The sequence below is a fragment of the Archocentrus centrarchus genome, chromosome 1 (genome assembly GCF_007364275.1).
Source record: "Archocentrus centrarchus isolate MPI-CPG fArcCen1 chromosome 1, fArcCen1, whole genome shotgun sequence".
NCBI classification, from domain to species: Eukaryota; Metazoa; Chordata; class Actinopteri; order Cichliformes; family Cichlidae; genus Archocentrus; species Archocentrus centrarchus.
This window is the reverse complement of record NC_044346.1, coordinates 16,308,431-16,333,281: the sequence shown is the minus strand read 5'-3', so window position 1 is coordinate 16,333,281 and position 24,851 is coordinate 16,308,431. Positions and strand designations below refer to the sequence as shown.

Below are 24,851 nucleotides of genomic sequence, written 5' to 3'. Positions count from 1 at the left end.
GCTTAGCCATGCTAAATCTACTATTTACAATCTGAGCCCAGAGCTGAGCTGAAGTCAAAATATCACCTCCACAGGATATATGGCTAATCGCAGAGACGGCGGTGCACCATTGGGTGAGACACGACTTACACCAGACGGCTCCCACAAGCTTTGAGCTCTCTGAGTTTTTTAGGAAACTCTAATCGATTTCTTTCCCAGAAACAGTCACATGATTAGCAGTACTGTTAAAGATACCCATCTAAATTTAGTATGAGAATCAAATTATGAAGGGATGATAATTATAAATGGACTGTTCTTCATTAGTTCTCACTTTGTTGTCAAGTGATGTGTGTGCCAAGGTGACATTCTTAGGAGTGCTAAGTGGTGACTGGTGCCCCGCCTCGCGCACACACGCGCACTCACACACACTCACACACACACACACACACACACACACACACACACACACACACACACACACACCACAAAAAAAAAAAAAAAAAACCCTTGGACACAGGGGTGGCTGGAATGTCTGAGTTTTTCTGAACCTCTCGCAGACTGGCACCAATTTCAACTTAAGAACCCCCTCCCTCCTTCTCCCCCCCCCCCCTCCTCTCACCACCTTCTGGTAATGTCCTCAAAGAGCAGTGTGTGGTGTGTGCGTTTCCAGCTGCATGAAGCATCATTCGCATCAGAGTCCTTATCATGCCGGGAATCTCCTTAGGCCAATTGAGTTCCCAGTTTGGACGGGAGGCTGTTACAGCACCATAAAGCACAGGTTGCACTGCACACATGGTAAAGTCTTTTCTCGCACAAGAGAAGTCCTGCCTAAAAACTAAACAGGATGCAGAGGGTTCCCCATCCATCCCCCACCCCCAGGCCAGGTGTGTTGCATTCTTTGACCCTGGTCAGCAAAAGCCAAAGGTTAGTGTCCAGCCTCATCCTTAAGAAGTTTAGGCTTATTAACAAGGCTGCTAAGCCTAAAAGAGGGGACTAACCAGGACTACAGTGGCTGGGACATGCCTCCACCAGGGCTAAATGACAGCATTCTCACACATATTATTTTACGCCTCTCCACTCCCATTTGTTATGCTGTGGGAATGAGATAAGAACCTGGAAGGCTATCGTTAAAAGCTGGATGTCCTCCCCAACTTTGAAAGAAAAGCTGGTGGAAACAAAAAGTTCTCTCAGATTTGTTCATACACATAAAACGACAATGAAAACAGGCCGATTGACTCCTTAGCACCTAAGAAAGCTTGAGTTTTACTGCCACAGTGGAGAAGCCCTCTTTTGTGCTTCTCCCAGTTACAGCTGTCAAATCCCATTTTTCTCAACTTCTTAATAAACTGCCTCCATTGTGGAAAAATCCACCAGAGAAAAACCTGCAGGCCTATGTGACCAATAGCAAATTTATGCCTATTTAGGTGCACACTTTACACAAACTGCATGACCTAACCATAGTTTACTTTCAGAAAGGAAATGGAAAGAAAAAAAAAATGTCCTTCAGGCTTCTAACAGCTTTATTATTCTCCAGATATACATAAAATTTGATTGTGCAAACCATATCAAGGTCAAGCAAAATCCTGGTTTAGATGGTTCTTATTCAAGAGTCATCACCGAGGCACCATTTTACCATCAGGTGGAGACCAGTCAGCTCATATACAGAAAAAAAAAAAAAAAAAAAAAAACACTCAATTTCCTGGACAAAGTAGTTGGAGACACTCAACTACTGCCAACAACCAGGAGGGTCATGCCATGTCATAATCTGACTCCCTCTCACTCCCATCCTGAAGCCCTACTGCTGCAGCAGTAGCTGCACTGTTGCAATGGAGGGCATCCATATTGGAGGTCCCTTTTTTTTTATTGTATAGGAGAAATAATAGGCTTAAGATCTTTCTATTCATATTTTTCAGGGAGAGTGAAAGAAGAGAGGCGGCGAGGATTGAAAAGAAAACGTTCCATTTGGAATTTCATATCCAGGCTTGGCCGGCCCTTTTTAAAAACCCTTCAGATGTGGTTTTAAGAGAAATTCATTGTGCGGAACTGGAGCTGGCAGGAAGCCCTCCATGGAGGAGACACTCCAGTGTGTTTCAGCACAGGGAGTCAGTGACTTGGCGTGCCGTCTGAAATTGGGGGTGGGGAAGAAAAATGGGACGTTTCACTTTTGTTTCTTTTTGTTTTTGTGCCCCCTAAACCCCCCACCCAGCCCTCCCGTCTGATTTTTCTGACGACACGTCGGCGTCTGTGATCTTGTATTCTGTCATATTCCACCAACATCGCGCCACGGTTGCTAAACATGAATATGTGTGTTTGTGTGTGTTTCTATGTGGTGTATGGAGTAACCATCCCTGCAATATTGCCTTTTTAGCATCTCTCTCCCTCTCTCCCCTCACAGCATAGCTTTTGTACTCCACTCAATTATACCACTTCTGCAGAGTGGAGTGGAAAAAAGGGAAAGCGGGAATTTTATAATAATCACTTCCCACTTCTGTAATTTATATGCAATGAGGACTCTCTGCGCCCGCAGCTACAATCAAGTGTGTAAAAACCATGTGAGGTGTTTCACAAACAGCTGGGGAGATGTCAGCTCAAGCAGTGGCTATGGATTCCCATGCTGCTAAATCTATTCACTAAGAAGGGCCTTCTCACCACAAAACCCAACCTCACCTCGCAGGATTTTCAGCACTCTGGAGGGAAAGGGTGTGCGAAAGAGGTCTGAGGGTGTTAATGGAATAAAAGAAGATGAAACAAGAAACTGGTCTGTAATTATGAGCGCCATCAACAAACGTTTGCAACAAAATTTCAATAAAATGATGATGATTCTCACTAACGGTGAATCACTAGCAGAGAGTACACGCCCTCCTTTGATTGTTTAAGTACATCTTTCGCTACTGTTTCCTTTGATAATGGGCTCAAAAAAAAAAAAAGAAGGCCAGATTACAGACACAAAGACTCTGTAAATGCCAGGAGTTGGGAGTATGAAGCAAGGGTGTGTCCACTACTCGAATCCTACAGAGTCACCCTCATAACCAGGTGTTCGCTCTCAGGTGTGTTTGTGCACAAGCTGCACAGCCTTTCCAACAAAAGTGAGCAAACATTCTCCTGTAGTAGCTTTACAGCACAGGAAGAAAGCGGTACTGTACCTCCCACTTCTACCAAAAAAAAAAAAAAAAATTCATCAGAGACCAACCTGAGGAAGCTTAAATAAATAACCAATTACCATTCGCAGAGCAGGTTGAACCCCACCAGCTTTGAGAGGAGCGCTAAAAATGGAATGTTTTATTGGCAGGATGGCCCCTTGGCCAGGGGGGGCTTAATGTAACGAAACCCAATTAATGGAGAAGAAAGCCAGGCCGGCAGGCGAGCGAAGGAGCGCCACGCGCCAAGGGTAATGAGACGAACAAACGAAGCTAACCACAGGGACAGCGGCGGAGGAGGCTGTGAATAACAGGAAAAGCATGCCCTGGAGAGAAATATACATCTGTGATGCTCTCCCAATGTCTCCTTGGCCCTCTCATCATTATATTCCGATCAAAAAATCTCGCATTCACTCTTAGTGCTGCTAAGAGTTCAACAGTCGAAGGGAAGCAGTGACACTGAAAGCAGCAGCCAGTTGCTAAAAATAGAGAGAAGGTATAAAGGGCAACACAAACTTGCAGCTGAGTGGAGTTTAGGGCAAAAATAACGCATTCCATATGTTCGATTTTATGGCTTCAGTGGCTAAGTTGCAGTGTAAATTTATCAGGCCAGGAACTTGTCATGCTGCCCTCTAAATACCAACGCTGCACCCACAGACATACCAACTATAGCTGATGTCAAACACTTCAAAGTAAAAAACACACACGAATGATACATGCCACTGAAGGCAAAACACACAGACATGCTTTTAAAACTATAGTCATGGTACATGAAGGCTGTGTTAACCACACATTTAATGACTTTAATACATACATGCTGCATATGAACACAAAAGAGCTATTAACAGCCAAGTGTCTTTTTTTTTTTCTTTTTTTCCCCCCACTACCACCGAGCACATCAGAATAGGACGAGATGGATTACCCATCATCCTTCAGCTGGCATGAAGAGCGTGCGCTCCGAGCAAAACCGATCGCGCGAGGCTGACATTCTCAACGAGCAAAGATGATAATTTGTGTGAAATGTGCCTGCCTCACATGAAAAGACTTTATCCGCTTTTTAAAGTGTTCAACTCTTAATTTCTATACGTCGCGGTGCTATTTAAAAAAAAAAAAAAAAAAAAAAAAAAAAACTGAGGGGAAAAGCACATTTAAATGATCCAGATGCTATTTTTCCTTCCAGGTTAAGCCACAGAAAGGGAAGTAGTAGGATGACAGGGAGTCTGCTTTTAAAGAGCTCTGGCTCCAAAAAAGGTGCACACAGGAGGTGAAGAGGGTTTGAATAGCGCATTCAAATGTGTTATCTATTCCACGTTGTGACACTATGTTTGACAAAATAAATGCTACTGTAACTACAGTCCAAATTCCTGCATGTAAGGGAAGCAAATGAAAAACAAGAATGTGGTGCAAAGGCTCTTTGCATTGCATATTTTCACTGAACAACCAGCAATGCATTAAGCACTGTTCAGACATGAGATATGCAACATTGCTAGCTTCATCAATCTGTCAGTCAGGTTCATTCAGACATGAGACAGTGACAACATATTTCGGAGTAAGCGTCAAGCCCTGGGTAAGTACATCAAGCAGCGTGTAATGCATGAGGTCAGAGTTGTATTACTACAACAATGGCAGACGAATGATGAATGCGTTCAGGGAGAAATGTTCTCTCTCATTTATGCTGTGTAGGGCAATCTTTTATTTAAAGCAGCTCACAAAAGGCCCATGAGAGATATCCACACCCACAACTGTGACTGTACGCAGTTCAGATTTTTGTCAGGTTGAAAGCGATACATAAATGTTTACAGACGCGATCTGGTCAGATTTCTGCAGTCAAAAATAAATAAATAAAATTGGCAGGATCTGCATTAAGACATGAAATGGTGAGGTTAAAGGCAAAGGGGCAACCCGGTTTAAGGCTCTCAGCCAAATTTCCTATTGGGAATGAGAATGTAACGCAATAGGACCGCTTTGGGTGGACTTACAAAATAAACTGTAATACCCATGATCACTGGAAGACCAACTGGTGTGTTTTTAAACAGATTTTGGAGGAATAAGGCACAGAGGAAACAAGTTATATAGACCATCATTATTAGTAGAGATGGATTGACCAGCCAGGGACCGGGATTTTCAAGGTGTTCAGCCGGTCCAGTTACTAGCTGGCCCATATCATGCACGCACAACATGCATGCAGTGGCACAGACAAATAGTAGCTCTCACACACACACACACACACACACACACACACACACACAGAGCCATATGCTATTAGCAGCAGCACATCGCTGGTGAGTGGCTGTTTTGCTGTTAGTGAGTCCTTCAGTGTAAATGAGAAAAACAAAGTTTGCCAGAGTGAAGGGGGCGGGGGGGGGCATCATGAAAACACTTGGACGTTTTAAAGAAACTAACAAAGGGAAAGTGGCTAATGCTAAACCTAACCAGAGCCCAGAGCCAGCCACAAGCTAGCAGCCTCGGTATGAGCAAAGGATCAAAGCAGATAGGAGCAGCAAAATTTTGCATGTGATTAAAAAAGAAAAAGGGTGGATGTCTCATTATCTGGTGATGGCAACTAATTTTTATTATCTGCACCTCTCTTCCTGTAGCACAGAATTTTGTTTATGTATGTAACATGCTCCTGTGCCGCATCAATGCTGTCAGCGTCTTCATATTATGCACTATTATGTGTGGAAGCTGATCAGTTCTGAGCGCAGATCAGCTTCTCCATTCCTCTGTGCCTGTGTGTGTGTGTGTGTGTGTGTGTGTGTGTGTGTGTGTGTGTGTGTGTGTGTGTGTGTGTGTGTGTGTGTGGTGGAGGGTTGGGCTGCTGCTCTGGCAGAGCCCTGGGCGAACTGCAGGATGTTCACCTTGCGGCGGGGCACAGGGCTCATTATCACAGCAGGACCTGGTCACATCAAAGGACTAAGGAAAGGGCAAACATTCTGCTGAAGTGCCACTGTCAGCAGGCCTGCAAGCGCACACGCAAACACATACACAAAAAGACAGACCGCACACACACTTGAGCACACACTAGGCATCTATCCCCCCCACAAAGAACATGGCTGCTCTTCTATAACACACCATCACTTGCTTTGAAACTCTAGAGATGTGCTACCTTAAAATCCTATCAGGTAGAATAACAGCAGAATTGTGTAATGACTGTAGACAAACCTTAAACCTGCACCTCTATTTAAAATAAATAAATCTACCTGATCAGCTGTGCACTTAAAAACCACACAAGAGGAATGCAAATCTTGGGGCCCCTATGTTGAACACAACCTTTGCAAATGTTTGGAGTACACCCCCCCGAATCAATCAGCATCCCTCTCCTGCAACTATTTATAGAAACCCCACTGCTGCATTAACACACTGCATGATTTATCATTAGAAACCAGCTATGGTCTGCTGAGTAGCTGCATTCAGGCCAGGCAAGCACGGTGGTGCCAACATCCACATTCAACAACAACACTCAAAGGCCCCGAGACATGTACACAAATAAAATCGCAGCACAAGCTAACTCTGTGCAGCTAGTGTGCTAAAACCTTAGCCTCCGTACAATATGGCAGAAGGGGAGAAAGGAGGAGAGAAAATGCGGTGCAGAATGGGAGGAAAAGTGCTGATGAATTGCCTTATGCAGGAGCTTCATAGATCCGTCGAACAAGAGCGGATTTGCCTGCTACACCTAGATAGTGTTTCCCCCCCTCAGCTTTCGCCCAGGTATTCTGGGCATGAATGGCTGTCAGTTTGGATTTGGGAGCTCAGCGTTGAGGGGGGAAAATAGAGTCTGGTGGGGGTCTTTGTGTGTCTCTACTTGTGGAGACGAGCGCTAAAGACAGTGCTCTTCTCGCTAAGCCCCAGCTAGCCCCAATGCAAAATTTCCCACTGCGGACAGGAGGAGGTTAATATTAGCCTTGCGAGCTAGCCAAAGAGAGATGGGCGAAGTCAGGCAGCGGCCGGGCGCAGAGGCGTTGCCGTGTTTTTGCTGGGAAGGTTTTCAGTGGCACACACACCAGGAAAAATGTGGATGGGGAGGTGATTTGAATGTGAGCCGCTTCTGCCTGAGCTGAGGAGAGTATTGACCTAGTTTTCTTCTGTATTTCACTCAGACTGATGCACACCCACCCACATGATGTGTAAGAAAAGAAAGAATAAAAATATTGATGGGTTAGTGAGTAACACTGATGACTTAATGGAACAAAAAATGAAAATTAATCATAGAAAAAAGAAAAAGAAAAAAGGGCAGGGATTTTTTGGAAGCACTTTCAGTTTCTTGAGAGAGTTCAGTGAGGTTATGTAATCTTTAAACAGCAGACCACACGAAGCCCTTTTTGCCTCAGGTGTCATGACACCTGTGTTCAGGCATTGATCTGAACTTTTGACCTCGCCGTCACATCATCACTACCCTTTTCACCTCAGTGCACCTGTGCTCTTGAAGACATGCATGATCCATCTCTTTTCCTTGCTGTTTTTCATTATGTCACAACCTGCACGGCTCTCGTGGAACAGGTTATAATGGTTCGTGGCGCAGAGCTCGGGAGCATTCATGGCTGTGGATCACACTGCAAACCTTTCAACTCATTCGCATTATGGACCGTACAACAATACCAGCAGCCCACTGTTTGGGTGCGATTCCACGTTTTAAGGGATTAACTGGTAAAGACTACCAACAACTGCCTTTCAGTGTGGAATTAGTCATTAATCAAAACCACACATTTTAGGGTTTTTTTCCTAGCCAGGCGCACACGCCCCTGCTAAGATCTGAATGGCAAGCACAAAGCTATTCAAATCTGATCCCCTCCGAACAAATGGCTTTTCTCCATCCCCACAGAAGCCGGGAACACTTAAAGAACCTCTCCAAGGATCTGAACGGTCACAAGAAAACTCCACCCCGTCAATTAGCTTTGTGGCAGGGTTTAGTGGGCTTTAGTACAAACAAAACAATGACCATGTACAACATGGCAATGGACAACGTCTGCTTATCCCTTGATATGCCTAAAGAAATGGTAATAGGGAATTTCTGGAACACAAAAGGGACTTCTTAGGCTCAGGGCATATGGTTACAGCAACATTATAGGGCACGCTCATGCACCTGATGCCTCAGATCTGGATGTTTAGCCATATAATGAGCACAACCAGGTTGTAATTCAGCTCTTAGCTGGATTTATTAATGCTGGACTACTCACATGCGTAATATAATCTCATTTGTCTCATTCAAATGAGCTGCAACTTTGAGTTATTTCATCAACAAACCATAAATTAGGAATAACTAGCAAAAGTGTGAAGAGTGAGTTCACGATTTTCCATTTAGTAAACTTCTCAAAATGTTTTGTTTGTTGAACTGTAGAGAGAATTGCAAAGGCCACCTTGTGCCTTTGAAAACCATAAGAGGGGTTTTTTCACCAATTTTTGACAGGTTTAAAAACAAACAAATAAAAGTAACCAAAACAGGCTAAAATGTTCCAACACATGCGTAAGTGAATTTAACTTTCTTTCCACTATTATACAATTAATATCACCCTCAACCACAAGAACATTTACTTGTTCACACAAGCCAAATTTACAACAGTTGTGGCTTGAGGGCAGCAATATCTGCCACAGCAGTGCGACTATGGCAGATATTGATGTAATTCCCCATTTATAATAAGCTGTTTTGACCTTTTCATTACAAACCAGGCGATGTAAGGGTGGCTTTGGAAAAGCCACTTCACGGAAGTGGCACTGCTTACAGGAGAAGTGGAAGTGCAGAACTGACGTGTGGGGGTGTGGTGAGCTCTTATATGCCCCCACCCACCTCAATCTTTCATCTTGAGATAGGGGTACAGTGGGGGTGGATTGATTTGATGTTTTGATGCATTGTTTGATGACGGGCAGCTCAAAGTGGAGGATGCCTCTGTGATGTCTGTCCACTGGAGGACATGAAAAGCGTCACCTGGCCCCTGAGCCGAGGGTTATGGCTGATAGTGGATTTAAGGGCTCCCGCTGAGCTGGACGGTCGCTCCATTCTTGCCACATAATCCATTCAGCGTGACCTTTATATTTTTAGAGTCAGTACCACTTCCCCGTCAGCCGGCCTGGTTAAAACTATTGCAGACATTACGGTCCTGATCAACTACGTTGTGCGACTGTATGCGTAATTTATTTAATGCGCACATCCCACGAGGAAAATAAGAGCTTTCCATCACCGCCGAGCTGTCCGATGATCAAAAGAAACATGGAGCACAAGGCGAGCTCATCAGATGAACAAACACATTCTTGCTAGATATCTTTGTGGGTTTCATCATCCTGCATCAAGTGACTGCTGGGGGAAAAAACAAAGCCTTGTTCTCATAACTGTGACATCAGCGCTTACAGACAGAGCGCAAAGGAAGAATCAAAGCAAGGGCGATCATATATTTCCAATTAACCGCTCCAAAAAAAAAAAAAAAAATGTGAATCTGCAATTTTTTCCCTTCTGCCCTCCACCCACTAATTAACTGTATCTAAAATCTAACACAAAAACATTCAGATTATTAAGAAAAATAGGAATAAATAATATCTTAACGTAGGTTAGGCAGCATTAGTCATGAGTTTCAAACTCCTAGCCCCCCCCAAACTAGAAGCAGGCATAATTGGTATAAATCTTCTCAGTGAGCCAAATAAAAAGCAGAAGGGCGTAAATTGTTACACTGCTGTGTGTTAAGACACTGAAACTGTTGCAGCGATCAGACGAACTGCAGCAGCAGGAAAAGAACAGCATTCAGCTTTGCTGTTTTCCTCTGTGACTTGGGGCCACTGAGTTTTTCTCCAGCCATAGTAAATTGGGCGCCTGGGGCAGGAGCCTTGGCCGAGCTTGCATTTCGGAGCCGACTGTGGAGGGCATGAGGGATAGAGATATGGCACTGAAGGAGGAGGAGGGGGGGGGCAGGGCGTAGATGGTGGGGGAGGACTGTGAAGCACAGCAGAGGTGACATTACGCACATGTTTTAACACAAAAGGGACCAGGCTCGTTAACACACTAACTAGCAAGCTCCATAGCAATCAGCGCTCTTCATTCTCTCCGTTTCCTCCGTCCACGTCGCCATAAATATGGCTACATCTGCAAGTGTAATCACTTCATTGTACTCTGATTTTCTGCTCTGCTGGGCAGCAGCATGGCAGCCTGATTTTCAGCACCTCTCCCTCTCTCCCCCTCAGTCCCCTCCTCTCCCCTCAAGTGCCCTCGCCTGTTCCTGGCTACTCCTTTGCCGGTGAGGACGGTGTGTCTCACAGATTACAGAGCTCTGGTCGCTCAGGTAACAAGAGTCACTAATCTGGCTGAGGTTGAATTACACATAATTGCCTCGGCACCGTGATTGATTTCAGCCCTGGAAAGGAAAAGACGATGGCCCCCCTCCCCAGCCAAACACCCCCCCACCCCCCACCTCTCCACCACCACCACATCCCTCCCTGCCTGCCTCTCTCCAGTGCTCACGAGCAGCAGCCAAGACTCTCCATCTAGTAGGAGGCAGGAGGCTTTGAAGAGATCAAAGCCAAGGCCGGGAGCAGTTGCGCGCCCTGGGAATACGGGAGAGAGGCTTTCTGCTCCTCAGCCCTATTTTCTAGCGTCATGTTGGATTGCAGCTGTATTGCATTTCGCCAGTTTTCTTAATGCTCTTGGTTTTGACTTTGACATCAGTGATCCCCCTCGGTTTCTTCAAAAACAAGGGGGGGGGGGGGCCTGAACAAGAGAAAGAAGGGGAAAAGAGACGAGAGAGGAAAGAAAAGGAGAGGGAGTAAAGAGATCTGCAGACTGATTTTTATTTTCACAACTCCATAATTGGCTAGTTCAAAGGAGAGGAGGGGAGACTGTAGCATTTGTTTTCAATTCCAGTGCCGATATGAAAGGAGCGACAAACTTTTATGGGTTTCCCAAAAATTAAAGGCAGGCTTTTTTTTTTTTTCCTTCACAGTCAAAGAGCAGGGTGTTTTTTATGACCAAGACCACACAAAATGAACTGATAGCAAAGCCCTCCTCTTTGTCCTCCCACAGAAAACTCAATAGTTCAGTGAAGCACCCCTGTGTGTGTGTGTGTGCGTGTGTGTGTGTGTGTGTGTGTGCGCCCATGCGTGCGTGAGTCGTCGTCTGACAGCACTTTAGTGTGAGTTAGAAACCGTTAAGACGAAAAGAAAGTGGTTTGATGTCTAGCTCAAAAACACAAAAGGAGGCATGAAGAAAGTGTGCAAGCTATATCCATCTATTCATTTAATAGCTTGGCTAATAAAGCCTGGTGGCAAGAAGGCACCCTTTGTACTGTAACTATGTCGGCCCTATACCAACCTCCTACACTGGGGACCATTAATATTTCAGCGCTGTCAGATACACATTGCATGTGTGAGCCTCTTTAGCACTCACACCCACAGCAGAAAGAAATAATGAGCTTCTGAAAAATATGAAACAGCAAAAAGGGAGGGGAGGGAGGGCGAGAGCACGCCCGGGACTGACCAACTTCATACAACAGAGCAGCTATTGATCATAGCTCTATTTCTTAGCTGGACAAAGTGAGGGCTGTTTGAGCTTCTCTGAAGTCTGAACGCAGCCGGCAGGATTTGTAGCCATGTTTCACTCCTGTGATCCTATTGTTCCCCTTCCTGCAGTTTACTAGTTCGAACACTGCTCGCCTACACCGGCTAGACCCTACAAGCTGTCAGGATGAAGTCAATAAAGCTATTCATGTTTTTTTACTCATTTTTTTTTATGGCTGTATCAGGCAACAGTGAGGTACTGTGATCAGCTTTCAGGAACTTCTGCCAAGCTTCAATCATGGCTTAAAGACTAAACTTGTGCTGTTGGGTTTTATAAATTGTATTTTTAAGCAACAACAACAAGCAACTGTAAAGTTAGTTTTGGTGACTGATTCATTTTGAACGCATTCAGGCTGAAACTCAGTTCCAAAACTGTTCCCAGAGGCTTCTCCCACTAACCCCTTTTAACTATGCAGTCATAACCAAGAGTGACAAAACAACTTGACGAAAAAAAAAGTACTCCACACATGCACACACTGCCCTCTAGTCTACATTTCTGATCCACCCTGACAGGAAATCCACACCCAGACCATTCAAACAGAACTGGGCATAAGGGACAACCTTGGCGAGGCCCTCTATTGACCCCAGGAGATCAGAGGCAGACTGCTGGTGAAGAGTGAAGCCCTCTGAGCAGGTGCTGTGGGCTTGAGCAGCAGTCTGGCCACGGAAGCCTGGCTGGCTGGCTCCAGGCAGGACTGCTTGATTGGTTAAGCTTCATCCAATTCAGTGAGAGGAACAGGAGCGAAGAAAGTGTCATCGTCTATGAGTGCTTTGTTTTGAACAAGAACACGTGCCCAAAATAAACGTCAACAGGGCGTGTCAAGAGCGCGCCGGCATGTGACGCTCACGACCTTGATGCTCCCCGATCGCCTCTCTCGACACAAGACGCCTTTTGGAGGTTTTGAAGAGTTAACAGTTTCAACCAACTGTCGTTGGTGGCCCTTTTTCCCAAATGGAAACGTACAGAAAGAAGTCACGAGTTTGCGATTATATCTGCTGATCGCTCAGGCCATTTTTTTCTTTATTAAAACACATGCCGTGCTGCTCTTTTCTAGACATTACCCAACGGGGATTAATGCGAGAAAGCAAACGTCCAACACAGCCACCATGGGTCACTACACAGTTTTTAACCTGTCAGCTCCCCAGCACCAGCTCTGTGTGATGTCTGGTTGTGCCAGCGTGAGAGTAGAGCAGCTAACAGTATGTAGTATTCATAGCTAGCGAGTGGTCATACCGTACCCTGCCTCCTGCACGACACAGTCAGGCAGCACCAAACTGAGTGTTTCCAGAAGTGAGTACAAGACTGATGCAGATTACCTCTTCCCGCGTGCTACAAGTGAAAGGCATACACTCTATTTTCAGGAGTTCATGTGAAAAGTTTAGCGTTTTTTTTTTCCCCTGATGCCTTAATCTAGATGTTCACTTTCATTGTCATACAACAGCACAGAAATTCTTACAAAAAAAACAAAAAAAAAAAACTTATTTGAGAATTTAAACAAACAGGAACAGGAGTACCATCTTGCAGTCTAACAAATCAACCAGCAGGCCATGGCATTACCAAGAAAAATAAATCATCCAGAAACTTCAACCTTGATTGTCTTCTTTTTGGTTCACATCTTAAACAAAAAAAAATAAAAAAAAAAAAAGGAGGCATATCTCTTGGTCCAACAGACGATCACTCTGCTGTGCTCCATTTAACGAGATGAAAACACTGATAAGGTGATTGCAACCACATGACATCATTAGCGCCGTGCATATGGAGCGAATGTGTCAACCAGCATCACCATACAAGTGGAGGATGGGAAGAAACCTTGGCAATTAAATGTTGTAGTTTATAAAAACACTACGACCCAGCGGCACAACAAAAGGAGAAACAAAAAAAAAAAAAAGTTTCTCTACTGTGTGAGGTCCCTGCTGCAGTTCTTGATGTGTTCACACATATTTCACTGTGTGATGGATCTGCACAGCAGATGACATTGATGTCAGCGTGGCTCTGACACATAAGCTGCCAGATTGGTGTTTTTTTTTTCCTTTTTTTTTTTTAAGCGCGGGGGGTGGGGTGGTTATACATCTGTCTTTTGACAGTTGTTATATTTTCTATATTTTCAGACTAAAACACAACCATACACCGTACTGTGCCAAATCCTGCGTACTGAAAATTAGATGAGCTGACAGTGAGATAATCATATGGGGGCCAGCTGCTTAAAGCAAAATGCTACATTGCGCTCCAGTAAATTTCACAAAGCATGTCCAGCCTGTTGTGAGACTTGAAGAAACTACTCAAGGTGCCATAAGCTGCCATCTAGAACATTATGTGTGGACATGGAAGGCTGCTGGTAAATGTAGTGTTCTCTTTAACAGGGATCTTCCACGGTAGTGCTGAGGGCATGAGCTTGGGACACACATGGCACTGAGGGATACCAGAGCGGTCCTACCAAATCCCGTTAGGTAAGCCTGGGTTAGTGATTCCACGCTGCGAGACACTGGCTAGCAGATCCGTCACGTTCCCACTACATCAAAGGAAAGTGCAGCGCTGCACCCCCTCCTCCCCCCTCTTTCTCGCCACGAGGATCTTGCAATTGAGGGTCCAAAGGGAAAAAAGACTGAACGGCAACGGAGAGGGAGCTCACTAAACTCCCCCACCACAGCAACAAAACCCAGCGATACCATCCCGTTCCCTCTTCAAACTGATGCCCGAGATTCACAAGCCTGCTCTCACGCAGCTGGAGATCACAAACACATCTTCATACTAAGGTGGAAAAACCTGGTACTCCGTGTCTGCACCATCACGATTTTAAAACTAAGAGCACACCGCAGTGCTTTTATCTTGTCAACCATGCATTAATAAGTTTATTAAAAAAAAAAAGGGATATGGCAGAATGTTGTGGGCTCACTGGTTCTAGAGATTTGTTTAAACATAAGGAAGCAGCGTGTAAAACAGGAGTTTTTGCAAACGGGAGGGTGTTTGCGTGACAACAGCAGCACACTCTGAGAAAGGATTTTGGGTCATTTAAAAATATGCTCTGCCCATCACAGGCGCGGCGAGCTTTTTTTAGAAGCTGTCGTTTTCGATTCCCAGCCTTGATTCGTGGGACTAAAGAACCACCGATACGATGATAAGCAAACGCCTCAAAGCACCGAGTGCATCTTCTTTCACACGTCAAACCTGGTGCGATGACATCCCTGCTGCTTTGAAGATCAGACTCTGTATTATGATCATTCAGACCAAAATTGCAAAGTCTTTCATTTGTCGATATAAAGACACAGACGCTGAGCGAACAGAGCCCCTTACTGCTCTCAACAGTCATTCTGGTTTTACACAGCAAAGGTTTAAAATAGAAGAACCATAAACCATTTCATGCAGAAAACACTTTTCACCTTATCTGATGCATCTGCAAATGCTCAAGAAAGCTGTCATGGGAGAGAAACAAAACTAATCCTGATGTGGACAGCAGTAAAAAAAAAAAAAAGTGTGTGTGCTTCTGTCTGCTTAAGTCAGTGCTTCTCAAAGTGGAGTCCTTGGGTATCTGGGGAGCTGCTATCCCCGGCCAAAAGGGTAAAATAATTATAATAATGTGCTATTAATTATGCAGTTGTGCTGTGAATAAAAAACAAACAAACAAACAAAAAAAAATAAATCAGGCCAATAAAACAAGCATAATGTATCCTTTACTCCAACCATATTCACCTGTGGGCCAACAGAAACCGATAAGACTGCGACATGTCACAATTCTAGAGGACACAAATGGCTTCAATGGTATCTAAAAGTGAAGCGTGTGCTTAATAAGTGTTAGTATGATGACCCATGCAAAGGATCCCTCATAGAGCTCACACACACACACACACACACACACACACACACACACACACACACACTGCATTCCTTTAAAAATGTCCATTTGTTCATATAAAGAGCTCACAGTAGCAAACCACTGCTTTTGCTTTGTGCTTTGAGCATAGTTTACTTCTGCATACATCAGCCAAATGCATCAACAAGAAACAAATGAAGAAATATCAGCTGATTTCCTGCTTTAACTTGGATTTTTTTTTTGTGTGTTTTTTCTTCCCACAATCACCTGGTTCCTTACATGCTAATAATCATAGCCAAGGCAATGAACAACAATCCAATATGGGCAAATGTGATAATCACTTTAAAGTACACGCTTCAAATTAGATAGTAGTTCCCACCAGCATTTACCAGAAACTCAAGGTGTCTGTTGCTTTATCATCACAAAGGTATCTATTACAATCCTTACACTTTTATGCTTGGGACTGTATACTCCAAATCTTTTAAAAGCTGTAAGTTCACTTAAAGTATTCTTAACAAGCCGGTGACTCCTTAAGTTGGCTAGCTTTGTTTTAAATCCACACGTATGGGCCACTGGAATCATCACACTTCAAATTCTGAGCTCTTGCGGCGGAGTCAACTTATCAAGCTGGAAGTCTTAAAATCTGCTGACAATCAGCAACTCCCAACAGCTCCATCGCGACTGGACGGCATGTGCAGGAATGTCATGGTCAATGGAAATCAATCTAAACTACTGGGATTGAGGGCGGTGATGGGGCTGGGGATGGAAGGGAATGAAAGAGAGAATGCGCCTTTGATCTCAGTGAAAACCGATCCCAGGCCTGCAGATACTGTGGCTGCGGTGGCCAGCAGCAGAGGCAGCGAGCTGACATCAGTGAGAAAGCCAGAGGACTCATGTTCCGTGATCCTTCCACCAAGCCTTGGCTCTTTTTATTGGATAAGTGAGAGAAACGTATATAAAATGACTACCGTTTTATTGAAGACAGGGAAGGAGGAAAATTGGGGGTGGGGGTGGGGGGGAAGCAGCCATGGTAAATGAAATGAAAGCGTGGCTTTAGAAGTTTTGGCAGCAAGTATACCGCCTAACTGCCTGGCCTAATTCATCTGCAGTGAGGGGTAATTTCCTCTCACACAGTCAGCTGGTCTCCATACAGACTTCTATGAGTTTTTTCAGCACGGTGGTATACAATAGAATAATAGCTAAAATTTACCGGAAAACAAGCCCAAAAACAGAATTTGGAAGGTATCATACCCCCTTTTGAACTTATACTACTTATAAACTGAAAAGAGCAAAGCATGAGGTAATCAGGAGCTTCTTTTTCCCCTCCACAATGTCACATACTTTCACCTTCTGCAACTTTGGCAGGGAGGAAGCATTGCAATTTTAACATCATTCCATGATAGAATTGCGTGTGAATGAAGATCCTTTACACACAGCATGTGGCATCTGCCCCCGACAATCACATCTGCTTCCAAAAACCGATTCTTACAACAACACAGAGCTCACATTTCACAACTTCACCCTGACGAAACCAACTCGCATGCACTGCAAAAAGCACAACAACCGAGGGCTTTTTGTGCTTTCACTCCATGTGCGAGCGTTTCCGCGTGCGGAGACGCCAAAGCGCAGACAGACTGAAGCTGGTTGTCTTCCTGAGTGCGATGCAGAGACATGGACAAAACAGGATTAGAGTGGACAGCTGCTAGTGTGCCCTGCATTTTATGTCTGTCTTGAGGAGAAATTTGCAAACGGGACAGACACAGGAAGCCGCCAGTCAGAGACCTGCAGCTGGCCTGAAATTAATACCGTCACAGGGGCTATATCTGCAACACACGCCACCCCTGCACGGCACTATAAGCTCTTCTGCAGGGTAGCCTCAGAGACGTGATGCTGGCCTCCTCAGTTCTGCTGGGCTAATTAGAGGGTTTTCTTGGGTCATGTAGACATGCGTCGTTTAAGATTTTAACAAGATGAGAACCAGTGTATTTATCTCACAGCAATCTTGTGGAACGTAATGGCTGGCCTTTTCGTTTTTCATGGGTCATGTGCAGTTGTCAAGGGGGCGGGTTTGAGCAAAGCGTGAGCGTAAACACAGCACAACAGCAACACAAACGTGTAACACTGAAGGAGAATATTTCTGGGGGGGGTTATTCTTACGATGAAATAAGGTTTATGTTTCCAACGTGAACACTTAGAAATCTGATTTTTCCTTAAATCCTGTTAATCAACTCTTGAAGTATTCTGGGCTCAGCTGAATTTTTGCAGGAATTATTTTCTCTCAACCAAACAGTTTGAAATTGAAACAAAAAGACACAAATTAGGTTGTTTTGTAGAATGATTTACCCGCTTATTCTAACTCTGAATGCATTTTCACCCAAAAGCTTAAGGAGGGAAATCTCTGTAGTAAATGTAGCCATGCTCTCTGGGAAACGCCATGAAGAGTCCCACATTGGCTAATAATCTCTCATTTTATCCTACAATTCTCCAAATTTTTTAAAAATTAAAAAAAACAAAACAAAAAAAAAAGACACTGACAAACACCCACTGCAAGTGATCAGTGTTCAAATAGTCAACTCAAAAACACAGATTTCACCTAATCAATTTCACAATGTTCAAATTTGCAGTGGTTAGAAACAGAAAGGAGCAAGCAAACAGTTACAGCTACAAAGCTAAAAAAAAAAAAAAAAAAGCAAGCAAGTTATTTTAGGTTAAGACATAAAGAAAGGTAAATTAAGATGGGACGAGATTCTGAAAACGCTAATCTCGTTCTGAGGTGACACTCTGATTAAATCTGGCACTCGTCTACAAGCAGTCTATTTGTAGCATCACTCTGAAAACTGCAGGGGCACGTTCAATATCGTAAGTAAAATATTTTAAAGTTGAGACAGCGTGTCTCACTGCGTCTTGGTAACCTTTTTTGCAAAGGCTAGCTGCCCTCTTTCTGCTTCTTCAGTCTGACCACACTCGTTGCTGCACTGCCAGAATATGTGGCACGACTACAACATCATTTAGAATCAACTTTACCATTTAAAAAAAAAAAAAAAAAGAAAAAAAAAAGGACTTCTTAATGACGTCTTTGACATTTGGAGCCTCTCCTCATGCAAAATTTTATCCGAGGCTGGACTGGATGTGAGCAGGTGCAGAAGCAGCAGTTACATCTCGGCTGGTGTTTTATGGTCATCTTTCATGTTTGATTTTGCCGTCCATCCAACAAGGACTCATTAATAAACTATTACTAGCACCTACCATAAACAGTGTAATTAAAAAAAAAGAAAAGAAAAAACTTTAACCCACCAAAATAAATAAATAAATACTAATTTAATTTCTCAAATATATTCCTGTTCCCTGCTTCTGTATTCACTCATTCAATGCTGTCAATCATTTACTTTTCTGATAACTGAATAGTTTGTGTTTATCTATATTCTTACTATGCAAAATTGTGAAATGCTAATATTGGTGTGAACTTTCTGACTCTTCTGTTTTGGCTCACTGGCACTGACACACTGATTAACACATTTCAAGCTAAGAATCTGCCCACATATCAACAGCATTTCACATCATGAAATAATACGAGTTAAACTGAAATACTAACTTGTGGAAGGAAACAAAACAAACACACACAAAGGATAAAAAAACAAAAAAACAAAAAAGAAAACAACAACAACAACAAAATGGAGCTGGTACTGACCGTTCTGGGCATGGGCGGCGAGAGGGAGCCATTGTTCATGTAGGAATCAGTGTTCATGTTGCTCATCATGATGTAACCTGGGTAGCCCGAGTATGGATGGCCTTTACTGTACATATCTTGATGCTTTCCTAATTTAAAAAACAAAACAAAACACACACACACACACACACAGAGTAAACACGTGTCAGTCGCTGTGTGTTTGCACAGAGAACAAAAATATCAGATTCATTGGTCAAAAATTCAGCAGCTCTAATTACAGTCATATCTTATAACTTTGTGATTTTAATCAACAAACCCGATAAGTAACAACAACAAAGCTGAGTACAAAGTTGGCCTGGCTGTTTTGATGTAGTAATAATATCGCTGTCGATTGATTTAACCCCTGCCCTATTTTGCTACGGCCTTTTGTTTGTGCCTTTTCTTTCTGCCTCAGAGAGGCGGGTCATATTATGCAGCGGAACAATGGAGCCCCTCTGTGCCAATTAGCACCAATTAGAAGAACATACAGACTGTGTCAAAACAGGAGACGCCCCAACTGTTCCTCTATGCCTTTGACCTGAGAGGGGGAGCTTTGCACAAGAGGCTTCAATATAGCATTGCTCGCCACTCAAATGTGCACAGCGTAATAAGGCCTGGAGGGGCTGAGACTGCTTCTGGTATACAATATGATGGCAACATAGATCTCGTTGGAAAGAAAGCCAGTGTTTGATTTGAAGGGGATCCTATTCAGGAGTGAAAGGGGAACAAAGAGGAGACGTACTCCTCTTTAAAGCCCTAATGATGACCTGCAGCAGCGAGGTCAGACTACAATAGCCAGAGAGCAACAAGCCCCAAGAGGCTGCAACATGTTGCATGTGACAATGCAACCGGAGAGCTGAGGCACATGAGGGAATATTTGAGGAAACACTACACGAAACATAAGACCCAGACAAAAATTTGTTTTTGAGTTTAGGCTGTTGCCATAGTAATTATTCAGAAGTGCATATTTTCCTGCTTGTCCATTTCTGCAGGTACCCTCATCTACCAGGTAGGTAACAGGTAGCTGTGTTTATGAAGGTACAGCATGTCCCGACTAGACTCGGATGAGCAGAAAACAGGGGCTCTGATAAGAGAAGTACCAACAGTGTGATCCCTTCTGCGTGGTGAAAATGAGGGGCCACGTTTTCCCACCTCGACTACTAAAGCTAAAGCAAACCGTTCGAAAAATCTGGACTTTTATTGCAGCTAAATGTAGCGCTGACTGTCCTATAACACATGCTGATTTAACAAGCTCCAGATTGCGTCTCTTACCATCTTCCGGATGGTCTCTGTGTTTTTCATGATATGAATCTTGCGGTATTTGGGACTGTCTAGCTGCCTGTAAAAAAAAAGAAGAAGAAGAAAAAAAAAAAAGAAGAATCAATTAGGAAGGCCTTCAAAAAGCAGTTACACACATGCTGATGTGGTCAGACAGCCACAAACACTCCTGGGACAAACATCGTCCTGCCTATCACCAAAGCAGAGCGAGCTTACACGCGCACACACACACGCGTGCACACACACACACACACACACACACACACACACACACACACACCACTATCTATAGAAGAGTGATGGAGCAGCCTGCATCAAAGCTTGAGAAGAACCACTTAATTAAGCTTCATGTCCTTAAGGAGCTTACAAATTAACTTGTTTTCAATACCATAGGTCCACTCTCATTTTCATCTCCCAGTCTGAGCCTCCTTCTAAATTCAAATAGAGTGTATTTGTGTTAGAAATGAAATGGTTCTGTGCTAAGCGAAATAAAATTATTCTATGAAAAAAAAAAAAAGAAAAAAAAAGAAAAAGGAGGAAAGTGTCGTCTTCTTTCTGCTTACAAAAAAGAAAGAAAGAAAAATCCTCTGCACTTTGAACACCCATTTCCTTTCTCTTTTCGAATCCGAATTGGGAAGAGGACCTCTTTTTTGGAGTTCAGACCCCTCAGGATGGCTTCAAGCTGAGCGAGGGAACTTCACTGGATTCCTAATTAACATTCAGCCTCTGTCTCATGTGCCCCTAGGACATTCAGTGAGGAATGCGTACAGTTTCGTTCAAGATGTAGCCAAAAAAAAAGAAGAAGAAAAAAAAAAAGATTAACACCCCAGTAATGGCAAAACGGCAACTTAGTGATGGGGATGCTGCAGCCCGCATCCTGAGGTAGGCAGAAGGATGCAGGGAAAAAGAAAAATCACTGATGGTTCACGTTCTGTCACTTTGCCTGTGCTTATAAAAATGCCATCTTCCAAGTGCAATATATAAAGCAAGAGTGTAATAATTTGGAAACATTAAAAATTCATCTAAAAGACCCCCCCCCACTGAGACTTTCGATGCATTTACATTCACGACGAATCCAAATACATCCATACATGTAAAGATTTCTTTTCATGCACCCATCTGGCTTCTTAAAATAATTTCAGTTTGATAAAATTGAACAAAACAAATGGGGGGGGGGGGAAACAAAACAAAAACAGCCTGCTAAATAAAAACTGCAAAAACTATTTACAGGCACAGTTTAAAAGGACAATAAAAATAATGAGAAGAACGAGCCGGATTACGAGAACATCACATACTGACAACAAAATCTCAGATAACGGCCTTTCATTTAGGTGGAATTACATAAATTGTGAATGTCAAGGAAACTGATAATATTGCTGGCAAACAGCTTTTAAGCCATGTGTGCTAAATGGATTCATGTGCTGGTGTTTAAGCTGCTGAGGGTGTACCACAGCAAACACAGCCATCAGCCCTGCTTGGCACAGGCTGCTCCACAAGGCCCCAATTATTACATCTCAAAAATAGATTTTAGATTTTTTTTTTTTTTATTCTATCCAGATTTCATTCAGAGTAAAATATAACTGCAATAGAACATTACAATTTAGGCCTACAGTGATTCCAATTAGGAAGATTGCTGAGTGTTTGCATGTGGCATTTATGGGAGCATCTTTTTAAGGTTTCTGGAATTAGAGCCATGTCTGTGGCACAGCTGAAGCTACATTTTCAATGAAAGGAAAAGGAAGGAGCCAGAGGAGCTAGAAATTATGAAAAAAATAAATAAATAAATAATAATAATAATAATAATAATAATAATAATAATAATAATAGCTCTAATAATGCTTAATCCAAAAAACTAAGCAAAGGGAGGAAGATAAACATTAGTTCGGCATTTTCACTGACAAAACAGTGAATCAAAAATAGAAAGCTCATTAAAATCTTATTCCTGTAAGAGAACTTCTGTGTAAAGGCTCCTGTAGGCTTTTCCTCACTCCTTGCTGTTGGGAGCTGTGAGTTGATACCCATCTTCTCTCCCTTCATCAGTCACCACATCAGTACACACACAGTTACTCACGTCGTGGCTGTTGCTGTTGGGGCTGCTTTCTGACTCGTTGACCAGAGATGATTTGATGTCTGCCAGGTCTCCTTCCTCTTCCGAGTGGCTCAGCTCGGCGAAGATCTGCTCCTTCTGCGGGTCCCCCTCGTCTTTGAACGGGATCATTTCATCTGTGGCGCAAAGCTCCGGGTCTCCGCCGCCGCCTGATAACTGTGGCATTTTGTTACAAAGTGTTTTTTTTTAATTATTATTATTAATTGCTTCACTGAGAAAACTGAAGACAACAACGCGTGCTACCACTGTCCCGAAACTAGAGGGGGGGAAAAAAAACTCCCACTGAAAATCCGTCCGAAACGGAGTGGGGCAACCGTCCTCCCCCCCGCCCACCCTCCCCTGTTGTCACACCGGAGAGTCGAGTAAGTCACTCGGAGAGGAAGCGGCGTGCGAGCACGCTGCCGGTGTGCTTTTACTGAAGCAACAGGAGGAGCGAGGCTGCTGCCGGCGTCCTTTTTTTCTTTCCGTTTCTCGTCACGAGAGTTTAACTACAAAGCCGGACACTCAGAGCCGTAAAAAAAGTGAGATGCAAACGGGTCGGAGTGAGAGTCCAGTGCACGCCTCAGTGTCATGAGGAAAACATAAAAAGGGAAACAAACACCGAGTTAAAATCTCATCACCATCTTTTTGCTTTTCTCTTTGAAGTCAGCACGCGACGACCGCCGTGTTCCCGTAAAAATGACAACGTGAAAAAGTGCATGTAGAAAAGTGAGAGAAGATATTTCCTCGGTGGTCCGGTGACAAAGCTGCGAGCGTCCTTCTGTGCGTGCGTGTGTGTCTGTGTGGAGAAAAAAAAAAGTCAGCTGACAAAAACCAGTTAAAATGCAACTGATGGATGCGTAACTGGAAGAAACCGCAGCTTTTCTTTTCTTTTTTGTTTGTTTTTAAACACTTGGACAACAAGCGACGCAGCGAGACGCCGTGATGCCTAAAAATACATCCTCGAAGCTGCTCGGATTTTTTTTTTTTTAAAAAGCAATAAAAAAAAAAAAAAAATCACAAAAAACAATCAAAAAAAGAAGGCAAGAGTGGAAAAACGCCGTGGACCGACTTCCCACTGCTCCCGCACCGCTTCCACAGCGTAATGTAACCAGTGTGTGTATGTGTGTGTTGGTAATGTAGCCGTGCTCCCTCCTCCTCCTTTTTCTCTCTCTTCAGTCACTGGGAGGAAGGAGAGATGAAAGGGAAGCCGAGGCTCTGATTGACACCGCACCGATTGACACTCCTCCTGAGAGAGAGAGATTTATACACAGCGCACAACAAATGGGCAGACAGGAGGGGAGGAAGAAGGAGAAGAATGAGAGGAGAGGCTGAAACTTGCTGTAGATGTGATGGGTTAAAATAATGAGGAGAAATAAAAATGATAATTGAAATAGAGCAAAAATATTGGACAAGCTTAAGTCTATTTTGTTGGTGGGGGAGATGTAATTTAATCAATCTGCAAAAAGTGGCAATAGCCTGTTTTGGAAATAGGAAAAAAAAAAAAAAAAGCTGAGGGAACTTTAGGAGTATAAGAGGGCATATAGGCCCTGTTATTTATTCAGCAACATGCCTCATCATTTTTTAATCTATGTTTAAAATTATTAAACCAGGGGCATATTTGTGGCTATACAGTGCTTTTCGTGTTTTCTATCAACTCGTGCAAATGCCACATCCAATAAAACAGTGTATTCACAAAGTGTCTTCCCCCAAATGGCCATGTAATAAAATGTGATATTGCAGTCACAGGTCACACCTACATTTAAGGTCTTTTACACACTAATTTATTATTAACACATACACATAGAAATACATTTAAAAAAAAAGAACAAACAATCTGAAGGCATCAGAGACTTATCTTCTACAGTTATTACTGAGGGGCGAAAAAAACTTCAATATCAAACTGCAAACGAGCGGAAGAATATTTAAAAGAAAATTAAAAACTAGAGTACTTAAGTGTCAAATATTTAATGAGAAAATACAGTTTTAAAAGGAAAAAAAAAGTAAATAAAATAGGCAGTGGAAGTGGCTTGGTTTGCCTCCGTCTGAGCGCTAAGAGATTGCGTGAGAATCAAAGTTGGGATGGGGAGGCAGATCTTTATAAAGCGCGGAGGTGGGGTTAGCGGGGCGGAGCCGCGGCTGCCTTTGATCTTGCGGCGGCTGGCTCTTTCATCCCCGACTCCCCCCTCCTTCGCCCGCCCGCCCGCTTCCCCCACCATCACCACCACCACCTCCCTCCCTCCCTCCCCCACCCCTCTCCCTCGCCTTTGTATGACTAAATTTGGTCCGAGTGTGGAGTCGAGCCAACATTACCACGTGTGCGT

The 24,851-nt window shown here is 43.5% G+C and overlaps 1 protein-coding gene across 4 annotated transcripts in view; it reads right to left on the bottom strand.

Annotated features, from left to right (window-relative positions):
• The window catches only part of lef1 (lymphoid enhancer-binding factor 1), a 42,472-nt gene extending 19,630 nt beyond the window's left edge, over positions 1-22,842 (bottom strand). For 2 of the 4 annotated variants that reach the window (XM_030732785.1, XM_030732770.1), the window contains exons 1-3: positions 22,513-22,841; positions 20,436-20,502; positions 19,146-19,273 (exon numbers count right to left, since the gene is read on the bottom strand). In XM_030732785.1, the coding sequence (XP_030588645.1) occupies positions 19,146-19,273; positions 20,436-20,502; positions 22,513-22,713 (396 nt within the window). In that variant the 5' untranslated portion in view covers positions 22,714-22,841. Of the gene's footprint in view, positions 1-19,145; positions 19,274-20,435; positions 20,503-22,512 lie in introns of all 4 variants that reach the window. The other 2 variants (XM_030732763.1, XM_030732777.1) reach the window with 2 other exon arrangements.
• Positions 22,843-24,851: the final 2,009 nt, after the last annotated feature.